This window comes from Dama dama, chromosome 29, assembly GCF_033118175.1.
Source record: "Dama dama isolate Ldn47 chromosome 29, ASM3311817v1, whole genome shotgun sequence".
Classification (NCBI taxonomy): domain Eukaryota; kingdom Metazoa; phylum Chordata; class Mammalia; order Artiodactyla; family Cervidae; genus Dama; species Dama dama.
Window position 1 is genome coordinate 66,698,270 of NC_083709.1, and position 15,086 is coordinate 66,713,355.

A 15,086-nucleotide genomic window follows, 5' to 3' on the forward strand; every position below is an offset into this window, starting at 1 on the left:
TTAGGTTCACAGCAAAACTGGGCAGGAAGTACTGAGACTTCTCATATGCCAGGTGCCCCTCTGCCCACATCGTCTCCTACTGTCAACACCCATCAGCAGAACAGTATCTTTGCTACAGTCAGTGAATCTACATTGACACATCATCATCACCCAGAGTTCATAGTTTGGAGTTCACTCCTAGTGTGTAGGTTTGGACAAATGTTTAATAACATGTATCCAGCTTTATAGTTTCAAACAGAACACTTTAACTGACCTGAAAATCCTCTGTGCTCTGCCTCTTCACCCATCCCTCCCCCTTAGCCCCAGGCAATCCCTAATCTTTTTATTGTCTCCACAATTTTGCCTTTTCCAGAATGTTATCGAGTTGGAATCTGAAGGTATGTAAACTTTTCACATTGGCTTCTTTCACTCAGAAATATGCCTTTTAAGTTTCATCCCTTTTTGTGGGTGTTTTTATTTTTTTTGCTGTTGGTATTGGTTTTCTTTCTTTTTTTTTATTTCTAACATCGTGATTATTATTCTGTTTTGTTCAGTTGCTAGGTCGTGCCTGACTTTTTGCGACCCCATGGACTGCAACATGCCAAGCTTCCCTGTCCTTCACTGTCTCCCGGAGTTTGCTCAGACTCATGTCCGTTGAGTTGGTGATGCCATCCAACCATCTCATCCTCTGCCGCCACCAGCGCCTTTTAAAAATAGTGGTTAGATGCCACAAAGTAGGTATCAATGCCTTAACCGTCTGTGTGTTGTCAGGCAAAAGGGCCTCTTCCATCCTTGTCAAGGTGGGTGCTAACCTTCTCTCCTTCCATACAACACTCTTTGTGGTTTGATTAGCTCATTTCTTCTTATCGCTCAACAATCTTCCATTGTATGGAGGTACAACAGTTAATTTAACCACTTACCTACTAAAAGACATCCTGGTTGCTTCCAAGTTTTAGCAGTTATGAACAAAGCTGCTACAAATATCCATGTGCAGGTTTTGGTATGGACATAAGTGTTCCTGAGTCAGTACTGAAATAAAAATCTCTCAATATTTCTTTTTCAAAGTACCATGTTAATTTGAACAAAGAGTAGTCAGAGAATGCAAGGTGGGCTAATTCAAAAACCAAGATCCTTTGCAAACTACTCATCTGTATGAAGCAGGATTTTCTCTACAACAGGCAACCAAAACAAAGTACAGAAATGGAAGCCAAAACTGGTGTGACTACAATTATCATGCTGCGCTGTGCTTAGTCATTCAGTCGTGTCCAGCTCTTTGGGACCCCATGGACTATAATAGAGCCCGCCAGGCTCCTCTGTCCATGGGGATTCTCCAGGCAAGAATACTGGAGTGGGTTGCCATGCCCTCCTCCAGGGGATCTTCCCAACCCAGGGATTTAACCCAGGTGGCCCACATCACAGGCGGATTCTTTACAATTTGAGCCACTAGGGAAGCCCAAGAATACTGGAGTGGGTGGCCTATTCCTTCTCCAGGAAATCTTCCTGACCCAGGACTTGAACCAGGGTCTCCTGCACTGCAGGCAGATTCTTTACCAGCTGAGCTACCAGGGAAGCCCACATTATCAAACATAATTCCCAATTGTAAGTTTTTGTGTTTATCGAAATTTCATTTATTATCTGAATTCTCATTTATTGTCTTTGAACCAATTAATTATTATTAATTATATATTTGAACTGAGAAAATAAATGTAGCACTGAAATGCAGCTTTTTTAATTCTATTTTATATGGTAGGACTCTGTAAGATTTTGTTGGGAAAAGGGTTCCATTGCTAAAAAATAAAAATAATATTTTTTAAGTTTGAAAATTGCTGAAGTAAGCAGGAAAGTAGAGAATGGGGACAATTTCATACTCACAGGCTCATATGTTTAGAGGGCTTACTGGACGTTGGCAGGATATTGTACCAGCATCACAGGCTGAGGTCACAATGTTAAGTTTTATAATGTGTTCTTATTGAATGACTTGGCGTTAGGGCTTCTCTCTGTCCCGTGAGATCTCAATATAGGGGCAATGGGACTGTCAAATACACCGATTCTGCTCCAAGGCATGGGATCCTTTGTTCTCCAAGGTTATAGTCACAGTCAGTAAACGAACAGAGAACGTGATAACACTCAGAAAATGTTTGCTCTGGCTGGGCAGTTGCTTCTAAGTGACAGTTTCTAGCAGGGCTGCACAAATCTCTGATGGACAGTTACTTGTCTCTGCAAGTCCCCTTCCTGCCAAACGACTGCAACTTAATCTTAGTCAATTCAGTAGGATCTCAGCTGAGTCAAGGCCTCTCCCCAACCCCCTCCATAGTTTTGAGAGGAAAATATATAGAGTCAAACCCACCAGCTGGGACTGGGGAAGAAGGCAGGACATCTGGTCCTCGGTTGTCATAATCAATCCCCATTGATACCTGCATTCTCATCTGGCATCCAGTTGTACAGACCATGCAGACACCAGTTACAGCCTCCTTGTTCTGATCTTGAGGCCTCTTTGGGCTCTCAGCTCTCTCAGCTCCTGGGTTAGTCACTCAGTCGTGTCCAGCTCTTTGCAACCCTATGGACTGTAGCCCGCCAGGCTCCTCTGACCATGGAATTCTCCAGGCAAGGATACTGGAGTGGGTTGCCGTTCTCTTCTCCAGGGGGTCTTCCTGGCCCAGGTATTGAATGTGAGTCTCCTGCCTTGCTGGGCAGATTTTTCACCATCTGAGCCAGCAGAGACAGAAAACCCTAAGCTCCTCTTCTGTGGCATTCTCGGCGGGGGGCGGGGAACAGGACACATTTGCAGCCATATCTCCTCTACATGCCCATCATGCTAAGTGCAGGGGAACTTTATGAGATGTGTCACTTCTCTGAGCTCCACGGGAGACAAGGCTCAGATCCCCTCTTATCTCATATTTTCAAGCCCCTCTTTGGTTCCGTGTCCCAGCCCACTACAGCCTCCCTTTTCCAGGGGCTTGCCTCCTTCCCCATCCCAGTGAGTCACGTTGCTGGGGACTGATGCGAGTGGAGGGACTGTCTCTGATCGACAAGAAAATGTGTTTAAGCTAAATAAAGCGAGAAAAATCATTTCCATTAAAAATTAACTTCAGGAATGTATTAATAGTATGCATAAACTCCCAAAACCAATGTATGGGGTCCTAGTTAATTGAAATCAGCAAAACCTGCCATGTTCTTAATCAAAATATTTCCCTTCCTCTAGATACCAAAAAGAAATCTGGAGTTACATAAAGGAATGAAGAGCATCAGAAATGCTTGACATATGGGTAAACATAAAACACAGTTTCTCGTTTTATAAGCTCTTGAATAATTGACTATTTAAAGCAAAATAATAACAGTGCATGGAAGCAAAATGTATGATAACGTTAGCACAAAAGATGGGAGGAGAAAATGGAAGTATACTGGCGTCACGTCTTACATTTGACATGAAGTGATGATTATTATTTGAAGGTCGACTGTAATAAGTTAAACTGTATATGATAAACTGTAGCGCATCTACTAAAAAGTAAAACAAAGAAGTAGAGCTGATAAGCCAATAGAAGAGATATAATGAAATAATAAAAACAGCCCTCCAAACACTTTATTATTCTGAGAGAAGGTAAGAAAAGTAGGAAAAAGGAAAAAAGAACTGGAGTAAATAGAAAACAAATTGCAAGACAGATTTAAACTCAACCATATATCAATAATTACATTAAATCCAAACACTCGCATTAAAAGGCAAATATTATCATATTAAATTTTTTTTAAAAGCAACCACCTATTTGATTTCTACAGGAAGATTACTTGAAATACTTTACAAAGAAACAAAAGTAAAGTGATGGGGAAATTATAGTGCACCAAGATGAATCAAAAGATTTGATGGGTTTTATTCATCTGAAATGTAGAAAGATGTTTTCAGCTCAGGACAAAATCATTGATGAGTAACATTTTTTAAAAGTGCCACTTTAAAGATGATCTCTGAACATTAATCTTTGTTTAGAATGAAAAGTAATTACACCAGCACTGTACAATAGAACTATATGAACCCCAAAGTGAACCATATACATAATTTTAAGTTTTCTAATAGTCACATTAAAAAAAGTAAAAAGAATAACGGTGGCTACATGTCATTTATTTGTCAAAACCCACAGAATGTGTAAAGCCAAGAATGAACTCTAAGGTAAACTGGGGACTTTGGGTGATAATGATGTGTCAGTGCAGCTTCATCAGTTGTAACAAATGCACCAATGTGGTGTGGGATGTTGATAGCGGAGGGGTCTGTGAGTATATTGTATGTTGAAGCAGGGGGTATATGGGAAATCTCTGTAACTTCTGCTTAGTTTTTCTGTGAGCCTAAAACCACTCTAAAAAATAAAGTCATTTTAAACAAAAACAAATTTTTTTAAAAAGGTGAAATTAGTTTTAATAACATTTTCAGTTCAGTCGCTCAGTCGTGTCTGACTCTTTGCGACCCCATGGAGTGCAACACGCCAGGCCTCCCTGTCCATCACCAACTCCCAGAGCTTGCTCAAACTCATGTCCATCGAGTCGGTGATGCCATCCAACCATCTCATCCTCTGTCGTCCCTTTCTCCTCCTGCCTTCAATCTTTTCCAGCATCAGGGTCTTTTCCAGTGAGTCAGTTCTTCGCATCAGGTGGCCAAAGTGTTGGAGTTTCAGCATCAGCATCAGTCCTTCCAATGAATATTCAGGACTGATTTCCTTTAGGATGGACTGGTTGGATCTCCTTGCAGTCAAAAGGAACTCTCAAGAGTCTTCTTCAACACCACAGCTTAAAAGCATCAATTCTTCGGCACTCAGCTTTCTTTATGGTCCAACTCTAATATCCATACATGACTACTGGAAAAACCATAGCTTTGACTAGATGGACCTTTGTCAGTAAAGTAATATCTCTGCTTTTTAATATGCTAGGTTTGTCATAGCTTTTCTTCCAAGGAGCAAGCATCTTTTAATTTCATTGCTGCAGTCACCATCTGCAGTGATTTTTTTTTTTTTTTTCCAGTGGGTTTTGTCATACATTGATATGAATCAGCAGTGATTTTGGAACCCAAGAAAATAATCTGTCACTGTTTCCATTGTTTCCCCATCTATTTGCCATGAATTGATGGGATCAGATGCCATGATCTTTGTTTTTTGAATGTTGAGTTTTAAGTCAGCTTTTTCACTCTCCTCTTTCACTTTCATCAAGAGGCTCTTTAATTCCTCTTCGCTTTCTGCCATAAGGGTGATGTCATGTGCATATCTGAGGTTATTGATATTTCTCCATGCAATCTTGATTCCAGCTTGTGCTTTGTACAGTCAGGCATTTCGCATGATGTACTCTGCATATAAGTTAAATAAGCAAGGTTCTTGTTTTCATATTAAGTCTTCCAAATCCGGTTCCAGCATATTTCAGTTTGGAATTGCTATGTTTCAAGTACTCAACAGCCACATGTGGCTAGTGGCTACCATATCAGCGCAACTCTAGGTTTTTTGACTCTTCTCTCCTAGGGAGGAATGGGATATAAGGTGAGAGGAAACTGGTAAAGGTGATTTGGTCTAAATGCTGAAAGCCTCTGATACCATGTTGAATAACCATACATCATTCCATCCTGTAAGTAAAGAGGTGGTCTCTCAGAGAAGCAAGAGGGTTGTTGCCAGAACAAACGTTTTAGAAAGATTCTTATTCACATTTTCCTAAAGGAGACAATAGATAGAGACCTAAAGGACATACAAACGAACTTCTATATGTGGACTTTGGTTTGGCGCTGGAAAACTGTAAAAGGAAATTATGAGACAATAAGGAAAATGTAAAAACACTGGATATTTAATGATATTCCATATTTTAAAACGCAACTGTGGTTATGTTTGTTTTTTGTCTTTTTAAGGAAGAGGAAAGGAAAAAAGGTATTACATAATTGACAAAAGGAAAAGAGGGGGAGAAGAGAGACATAGGAACGGGGTGGAGGTTGGAGAACGCTTTGATAATAAGCGGACACACCTCCAAATCGTTTCTTAAAGTCTAAACCCAGCCTGGCCTTCAAGGCTCTCCATATTTAGATACATAAGCATTCCCCTCTCCACATTCTCCTGATGGGAACATCAGGTGTCCTTAGAACATCAAAGACACAGTGAGGCTACACGTGCAGAAGAGATTTGGTGGCGAACTCCTGCCTGGGCTCTTGTCAGGAGACTGTCAGAGGCAGAGCCCCTCCGATTTCAGGGGAGGGGGAGTTGTCCCGGATGACACTCCCTCTTGGGGTGTGAGACAGCGTCCGGCAAAAAGGATATTAAGATGACTGAAGTACGTGAAAGGGACAATTCCCTTTGGTTCAGCCTTGGCCTGTGCCCCAGTTCTCAGAACTTGCGGTGACCTTGGGCTGATGGTCTCTTCGCTGAGCCTCAGTGACCGCATCCGCAAACCTCGGGAGGTCGAGGCGTTCTTAGGACCCTGGCAACCCTGACATCCTCTGACTCGCCTCTTGGAGAACGCCGGCTGCCAGATTCCGCCGCAGAAGCGGACAGATAGCTCGCTGGGCCTTAACAAAGAGCGGGGTCTCGGGCAGGTTCCCGCCCCCAGCAGGTTTTGGAAAATCCTTGCGGCCGAGGGGCGGGGTTTCGCGCCGCAGCCAATCACCGGGGGTCCGGGCCACCAGGGCGGGGCCTCCGCGAGTTGCCGCGGCGGGCAGGCTGGGTCCGAGCATCTAGCGGCCCTGGAGCCCCAGGCCTGGACATGGCGACCGTCAGGGCCTCCCCGCGAGGCGCGCTGCTGCTTCTCCTGACGGTGGCTGGGGTCGCGGAGGTGGCAGGGGGCCTGGCCCCGGGCAGTGCGGGTGAGTAACTGCTGGAGCAGCGGTTCGGGGAGGTCCAGAGCGGTCTCCTCAGCGCTCCAAGATGGCGCGGAGCAGGGGGCGGGGGTGCCGGCGACCCCCAGACCCGGTCCAAGTCTGCTGACCCAGGGTCGGGAGGTCCCAGCAGGCGGCGGGAGGGACTGAGGCGGGGCGAGCAGGACCCCTCTCCACCCTCCCTCTTTCCGCCCAGATCCCCTGAACTGGAAGCGGTGACCTGGGTTCGAGGCCTTCCTCTGTCACCCACCGAGCAGGAACCCTCAGCTCAGCCCGTATCCCCTCATCCGGCTCGTGTCTCTGTCCGGAGAGCGTGGAGTGCCTTCGCCCAGGACCGTCGCGAGGGTGGGACGCGATTTTGGAGGGGCCGCCGCCTTACCGCCACCCTGGCCAGTTACTGTTGCTTGTTACTTGACCCTCGGTTCAGAAAGGCCAACCTCGGGCAGCGAGCACTTATGTGCCTTACAGCCTGACTGACTTCTGAAGTCTCAGGCAGAGACTAGGTCCAAGTCTTCTAAATCCGATTCTGCTGCTCTTCGCTGTAGGTACGCAGTGTTTCCAAGACAGCGCTGGACTCTGGCAGGAGAGAGATTAGATTTCAGGGAACTCTCTTTGTGGGGGCTGACTTGAGGAGAGTTTTGTTCTTGCTCTGGAGGAATTAGACCACGAGTGAATAGGAAGCTGTTCAGTGCTTACTGAGTGTCTCCCACGTGCAGGGTTTTAGGAGTTGTTGCCAAGTCTGCTCTCCAGGAGCTTTAGCGAGCGGGTGGGGTGCCACAAGACAGGAGCGGCCCCGATTCCAAGCAGAAGTATCCAGATGAAGCGATGAGGGCTGTGGCTGCACACAGGAGAGAGAGGATGATAATCCACTCAGGTTGGGAAGAAAATTGAGTGATGCCCCAGCTTCACTCGATATTAAAAGATGGCTGGGATTTATACATGCCAAAGTGGAGGAGAAGTGCATTGCTCACAAGGAGACACACCTGGAAAGAGCAAAATCAGCCTCAACAGGTTTCGAGATAGCTTACAGAGTTAAAGGATTTTGTTTAAGTGAAGCATATTTAAAGAAGGGAGAGAATTGTCAGGAGCCTGGGGTTAATTATAATTGAGTTCTAACAAAGCTGTCAATTAGACAACTCAAAGGAGAAAGAAAGAATGCTGTATATTTGGGGCTAAATCAGCTTACTTTCCTGGACCCTATATTTCTCTTTAAGTTAAAGAAATTGAATTAAAGCACTTTCAAAGTTTTGAGTCATTAGAAAACTAGTTGCCTGTTATCCCACAGCTGGTCAGTTCTGTGGGAAATAGTAGAGTAGAATATGGTTAAGAGTATTTGAACAAATTTAGTTAGCTTTATTCTTTGTGCTTTAATATCTACATTTATTGTATATAAAGATTCTCATAGATTTTTATTGTGATAATTGAGATAATACATGCATATTAGCTATTAAATAAGTTTGGGAAACACTGTACACTGTACCCCTCTCTTATAAATTCACAAACAGGTTAGGTTCACAATAATTTGCAAAGATTCCTGTGGTTAAACTTGGTGCTGGGAGAATGGAGAAATGGGGAAATGACTGCTAATGAGCATGAGGTTTCTTTTCAGGGTGATGAAAATGTTTGAAATTGAAAAATAGTGAGCACAAGTCTGTGAATATACTAAAAACAACTGAATGGTACACTTTAAAAGGATGAATTTTATAATGTGTTACTGTTAAAAGATAGACAGGGTCATATTAAAATTGCAAGTTTATTTGAGCAAAAATCTATTTGAATTTGGACAGTGCCAAATGGGAAGTAACAGGAGCTCAGGAAGGACTTTTATAGAAAAGGTGGAGATGAAGCAAGGAAATATTTGATTGGCTATGGTTTGAGCAGGTGTCTTATTTGGGAAAGCCCAGGTGACTGTTCCTGATTGATTGTCCTTAGGATTCTGATCTCTTAACCTTGGGGCATTATAGGCTTAAGTTTTGGTTTACTTAGGTAGGCTACTAAGGAATTGACCACCTCAGTCTAGTGGTATCCTTGTTTGATTAATTTAACGTGACTTTTTTCTCAGTAAAATTGTTATGCAAAGAAAGAAACTTGTTTGCTTAAAGAACTGTTTTTTTCTTCATAGCACCTCAATCCCAATTTAGGAAATTCTGGGCTAGCAGATTTCTAAAGGCCCTACCAGTTCAAAACGTCCATGACAACACAGAATTTGCATTGTTTGGTAAAAAAGGAAAACCCCCAAGTTTGATGTAAAAGTGAGAATTGTCTCTTGTACTAAATTCTTAGGCATATGTTGCCTGCTTCCTTACATAAAGGACACTGAGTAATATAATGAACAAAGGCTTCCACTGTGGATTTGTATAAAGTGTGGAAAATGTTCCTCAATCCTAGACAAAAAATTAAGAAAACAATATTAAATTGTGTTTCAATGAAGGCCTGACTTGTATTCCCACTCAGTCTTCGTTCTCATCTCCTTACCCAATCCAAGGTTGGGTAATCCTGTCTCCTCTGGTATAAAACATTTTACAAGTCTTATTTGTTCTGACTTGGAGATTTCATTCCTGTTGGAGGAGAGGGAAGGAATGATTTGACTTGCTAGTTATTATCTCTTGTGAAGTTTGGCCACACCCTGTACGTTGGAGTAATGCCACACTTCCACAGTGTACTTTCTGGTCTCCTTGACCCCCAACTCTCCTCCCCAGCACCTCTAGTGTTTCCTTTGAAGGATGGGCTGGAACCCTGTGTTACAGTCTGAGAATCTGTGTGTCATGGCACCTGATAGTAGCTCTGTTTCTATCTAAGATATTTTCTAATAGTACTAAAGAGAGAAAAATGTAACATTAAGGTCTAGGTTTCAATAAGTTGACATTTAAGAAATTATGTAATAGCCTAGGATCCTGAAAAAGAGTGTAATGAATTTTAAGTTAGAAAAAGTGACCGCCTATCTGGAGGAATGTAATAAGAAACAGATCCTCTTTCCTTTCAAACAGAACTATCTTGGCCCACACTGTAAAAGGAGCTAAAATTGGTGAGAAACCAGATATAACAGTTTATTCTGGTATGCTACTAAAAGTTCCTGTCTTATAGTCATAGATTTAAAGTCTTTCATTAATCATACCTTTCACCCTTTGCCACTTTTTGAAGAAAGTGGAATGATGTCAAACAGGTGGTTTTTATATATTATAAATGTGGTTTTTTAAAAGAGCAAAATAGATACTGCAACAGTTTATTCAAAAAAATGTGCATGCTTACTATATGTCAGGCACTGTTTTAGGTTCAGGGTTACTGCTTTCAAGGGGCTTAGATTTCTAGTAGAGGGGGAATAGACTGTTGTTCAGTAACTAAGTCATGTCCAACTCTTTTCGACCCCTTGGACTGGAGCTTCCCTGTCTTTCACTGTCTCCTGGAGATTGCTCAGATTCATGTTGATTGAGTTGGCGATAGACAATAAACAGATAAATAAAATTATTTCTAGTAGTTATAAATATGCTGTGAAGGAAGCTAGAGGGTAGCATAAAGAATTGTGTGAGTAGTGAGGAGTGGTTCTTTACATAATGATGTCAAAAAAAGTTTCTTTGAGAGGGTACAGTTCTGAACTGAAATCTAAAGACCAAAGGTGCTGTCCTTAGGGAAAGATCAGGGTGGGGACCAGAAAGTGCACAGGCCCTGAAGCAAGAAGAAATTGAAGGTCAGTATGGTTTCATCATAGTGAGCAGGTGAATCAGCCAGGGCTAGGAGAGTCAGAAAACAACAGAATGGGAAAGACCAGAGATCTCTTCAAGAAAATTAGAGATGCCAAGGGAACATTTCATGCAAAGATGGGCACAATAAAGGACAGAAGTGGTATGGACCTAACAGAAGCAGAAGATATTAAGAAGAGGTAGCAAGAATACACAGAATAACTATACAGAAAGATCTTCATGACCCAGATAACCATGATGGTGTGATCACTGGATTAGAGCCAGACATCCTGGAATGTGAAGTCAAGTGGGCCTTAGGAAGCATTACTTCAAAAAAAAAACTAGTAGAGGTGACGGAATTCTAGTTGAGCTATTTCAAATCCTAAAAGATGATGCTGTGAAAGTGCTGCACTCAATATGCCAGCAAATTTGGAAAACTCAGCAGTGGCCACAGGACTGGAAAAGGTCAATTTTCATTCCAACCCCAAAGAAAGGCAATGCCAAAGAATGTTCAAACTACCGCACAATTGAACTCATCTCACACGCTTGCAAAGTAATGTTCAAAATTCTCCAAGCCAGCCTTCAATAGTACAAAAACCATGAACTTCCAGATGTTCAAGCTGGTTTTAGAAAAGGCAGAGGAACCAGAGATCAAATTGCCAACATCCATTGAATCATCGAAAAAGTGAGAGAGTTCCAGAAAAACATCTACTTCTACTTTATTGACCATGCCAAAGACTTTGGCTGTGTGGATCACAACAAACTGTGGAAAATTCTTAAAGAGATGGGAATACCAGACCAACTGACCTGCCTCCTGAGAAATCTGTATGCAGGTCAAGAAGAAACAGGTAGAACTGGACATGGAACAGCAGACTGATTCCAAATCAGGAAAGGAGTACGTCAAGGCTGTATACTGTCACCCTGTTTATTTAACTTATATGCAGAGTACATCATGCAAAATGCTGGGCTGGATGAAGTACAAGCTGGAATCAAGATTACTGGGAAAAATCTCAATAATCTTAGATATGCAGATGACACCACCCTTATGGCAGAAAGCAAAGAAGAACTAAATAGCCTCTTGATGAAAGTGAAAGAGGAGAGTGAAAAAGTTGGCTTAAAACTCAACATTCAGAAAACTAAGATCATGGCATCTGATCCCATCAATTCATGGCAAATAGATGGGGAAACAATGGAAACAGTGACAGACTTTATTTTGGGGGGCTCCAAAATCACTGCAATGGTGACTGCAGCCATGAAATTAAAAGATGCTTGCTCCTTGGCAGAAAAGCTATGACCCACCTAGACAGCACATTAAAAAGCAGAGATGTTACTTTGCTGACAAAGGTCCGTCTAGTCAAAGCTATGGTTCTTCCAGTAGTCATGTGTGGATTTGAGAATTGGACTATAAAGAAAGCTGAGCACTGAAGAATTGATGCTTTTGAACTGTGGTGTTGGAGAAGACTCTTGAGAGTCCCTTGGACTGCAAGGAGATCCAACCAGTCCGTCCTAAAGGAAATCAGTCCTTAATATTCATTGGAAGGACTGATGCTGAAGCTGAAACTCCAGTACTTTGGCCACCTGATGGAAAGAACTGACTCATTTGAAAAGACCCTGATGCTGGAAAAGATTGAAGGCAGGAGGAGAAGGGGACGACAGAGTATGAGATGGTTAGATGGCATCACTGACTTGATGGACATAAGTCTGAGCAAGCTCTGGGAGTTGGTGATGGACAGGGAGGCCTGGCGTGCTGCATTCCATGGGGTCGCAAAGAGTCGGACACAACTGAGCAGCAACAGAACTGAACTGAACTCAGGAGAGTCGGACACAGCTGAAGCGATTTAGCACACACGCATGCAGGTAGTACTGAGCCTTGCAAAAAGCCACATAAGGACTGTGGATATTATTGTTGTGCAAATAGAAACCAGTGGACCTTTAAGAGATGTATGCTTTCATTTCTGTTTTAGATCACACGGACTGCTGAATAAAAAAAGTTATTTTAAGAGGGTAGGAATAAAAGCAGAGCTATTAGGCCACTGTAGTAGTCGAAGCAGGAGATAATAATTAGAGTGATGGTGGAGATTAAAGAGGACAAATTCAGAATATATTACTAATAGATTGGATGTGGAAAGTGAGGGAAGCAGGAATTAAAGATTATTTCTAGATTTTCACCTTGAGCAACTTAGTGGAAAGTGTTGCTATTTACTGAGGTCAAGATGATGGGGAGAAGTAAGTTGGAGGTTTGGCAGGTGAGTCAGGAAGAGAATCAAAATTTCTGTTTTCTTACATGTTTAAGGTGGATATTAGGAATAATTCCACTTGGTCCATTGCTTACTAAATTAAATGTCATACCTGTAAGTATTCCATTGAGCAAATATTCGTTGAGGGGTTAATAGTGCCAGACACCGTGACAAGCATTAGGTACATAGTGTGGTAAACGAAAACAGATGTGGTCTCTGCTTTTATGGGGTTTATGGTTTAGTGAGAATATCAGACATTAAATATCACCAAAAAGTGTGTAATATCTGCATTACTAGTATTGTGTAGTTATATTAGTACATTTCCATTTATATTCTAAATCTGAATATATTTGAGGAAAAATCATACGATTTAGTCAAATAGGTAGTACATGATGTAGAGCACATAACTTACATGAAGAAGACTTAAAGAAAAGTGTAACAAGTATTAGGAGAAACATTTTGACCATGGAATATATTATTGGGAGCCAGACAGAAATACTTTGAGATCCCTCGTTTTATTGGTGGGAATAGATGGCATAGAATGGAGAAAATTATCCAAGAATACTGGCTATTAGCGTCTGTGGGGTAGGGGTGGATCTGAGGAGTCATTTGCTTAGTTGTTTCATAATGATGTATGATAATGTTTTTAGGGTCTTTTGGCCCCCAAAAGAACAGAAACCAAGGTAGCTCAGGAGTAGGGAGCTAGCTAGATAGCATCTGACAGGGAACATGGAAATCCAAGGATAGGAAATTGAGCACAACCTCAGGGACTGCTGTGGGAACTGGAAAGCTGCCAGGAGCCAAGACTACTTTTAGAGACAGTCTCCCTCTGTCTCTCATAGCTTGTCTCTGTACATCTCTTGCCTTTCCCATTCTCCACCACCAGCTTCCTCTTCTTACTCATGGTTTCTCTACACCATAAAACTTCCTTAGCTCCAGCTCATCTTGACCTGGTGTCTGTAAAGCCCACCACCCTCTGGGTACATACCTCTGTGCCTGTGCATATGTTTGGGTCCAGCCTATCTTTTGACCTGGGTCAATGACTCTTACGATGTGTGCTAAATTATGGCTTGGTCACCATGGGAAATGTGGTATGACAGTGGTACAGTGGGAGAAATAAACTTCTCATACATTTTTTTCTGATTAAAAATACTTTGCATAAGTAGGAAATTATTACTTATTAACCAGTGATTAAGAAAATTTTTTGAGCTGAGCACTGTGCTAAATTGTGTACAAGAAGTTCCCATTCAGTCTGGAAATACCGTTAGTACACACATGAAATTATTAGAGTTAAGTGTTAAAGTTTTCAGTTTTGACTGGAATAGTAGGACATTAACCAAAAAAACAACATGGCCCGGAGTTGTTAGAGAAGAAAGGCTTACTTAGAGTTGAGATGGGGCTTAATTTTAAGCCTTGAAAGATGTTTGGGATTTATGTCAGCTGGAAAGCGGGCACTAAGCATTACAAGCAGAAGGCTGTGTTCAAGGTATTATTATATAAATAATAGGCTTTCCTTGTTAAAAAATAATAGAAGATCAGGGGAGGGGAGGTAAGAAGAAGACTTAAGAAAATTTAGAACTGAAATAGCAGGAAGCCATTGTGGACCCTTGATTAAAAGAGTGACATCATGAAAAGTAATTTAAAAAATTAATCTGGCAGTCATATTGATAACAGAAGAGAATGAACCTAATTGGCAGTTGTAGCATTATAGTTTGAGGCAAGCAGTGGAGGATATCTGTAACTTGTAAATGAGTCAAGAAAAAGGTACAGTGTTTATATATATATACACAGGCACATATCCATCTTCCAAGGGATAAATGTGACAATTGTAAGAATGCATTTATAAGTTAAAGTGGCAGTTGTCATTTCAATGTTTTTAAGGGATGGTCAATTTCCAGGCTGTTTTGGAAATACAGATTTTAAAATAAGATAAGATTTTTAAAATTAACATACTTTTTTTATTTGGAATGACCTTTTTGCAGTATCAGCTCAGATTTAGTTCATTCCCTTTCAGTAGTGCAGGATATATATATTCTGTTTTAGTAATTCTCTAAAAATACATTAATTAGAAGGAATCTTTATTTTCTTTAGAAAAGAAAACAATACTGGCTTTTCATTAACCAAATTGAGGTTTGGGGAGGCTTCTGTAGCAAAATCTCTTTTAACTTCAAATATCCTATAATTCTATGAATATTTTAGTTTTAGATGAGGGTGTGTAATTGTTTTTTTTAAATGCTAGTTGGTCTCAGAAGTTGCATTTTTCCCTTGTGGCTGGAGCATGTGCTTCCCGCTTACTTGCCTGTCTTTAGTAGGCGCGTGGCCCAAACCAGCAGCCAACCCTTGATGTTTCTAATTAATCCTGGGTAATTC

The 15,086-nt window shown here is 41.6% G+C and overlaps 1 protein-coding gene and 1 non-coding gene across 2 annotated transcripts in view; one reads left to right on the forward strand and one right to left on the reverse strand.

Annotated features, from left to right (window-relative positions):
• Positions 1–687: 687 nt before the first annotated feature.
• On the reverse strand, positions 688–813 carry LOC133049014 (U6atac minor spliceosomal RNA). Its single transcript, XR_009691179.1, has one exon. It is a non-coding gene; the product is annotated as a U6atac minor spliceosomal RNA (small nuclear RNA).
• A 5,818-nt stretch (positions 814–6,631) lies between these two features.
• RECK (reversion inducing cysteine rich protein with kazal motifs) overlaps positions 6,632–15,086 on the forward strand; it is a 77,740-nt gene continuing 69,285 nt past the window's right edge. Inside the window, exon 1 of the mRNA XM_061132233.1 lies at positions 6,632–6,790. Within this exon, the coding sequence (XP_060988216.1) occupies positions 6,691–6,790 (100 nt within the window). The 5' untranslated portion in view covers positions 6,632–6,690. The remainder of the gene's footprint in view (positions 6,791–15,086) is intronic.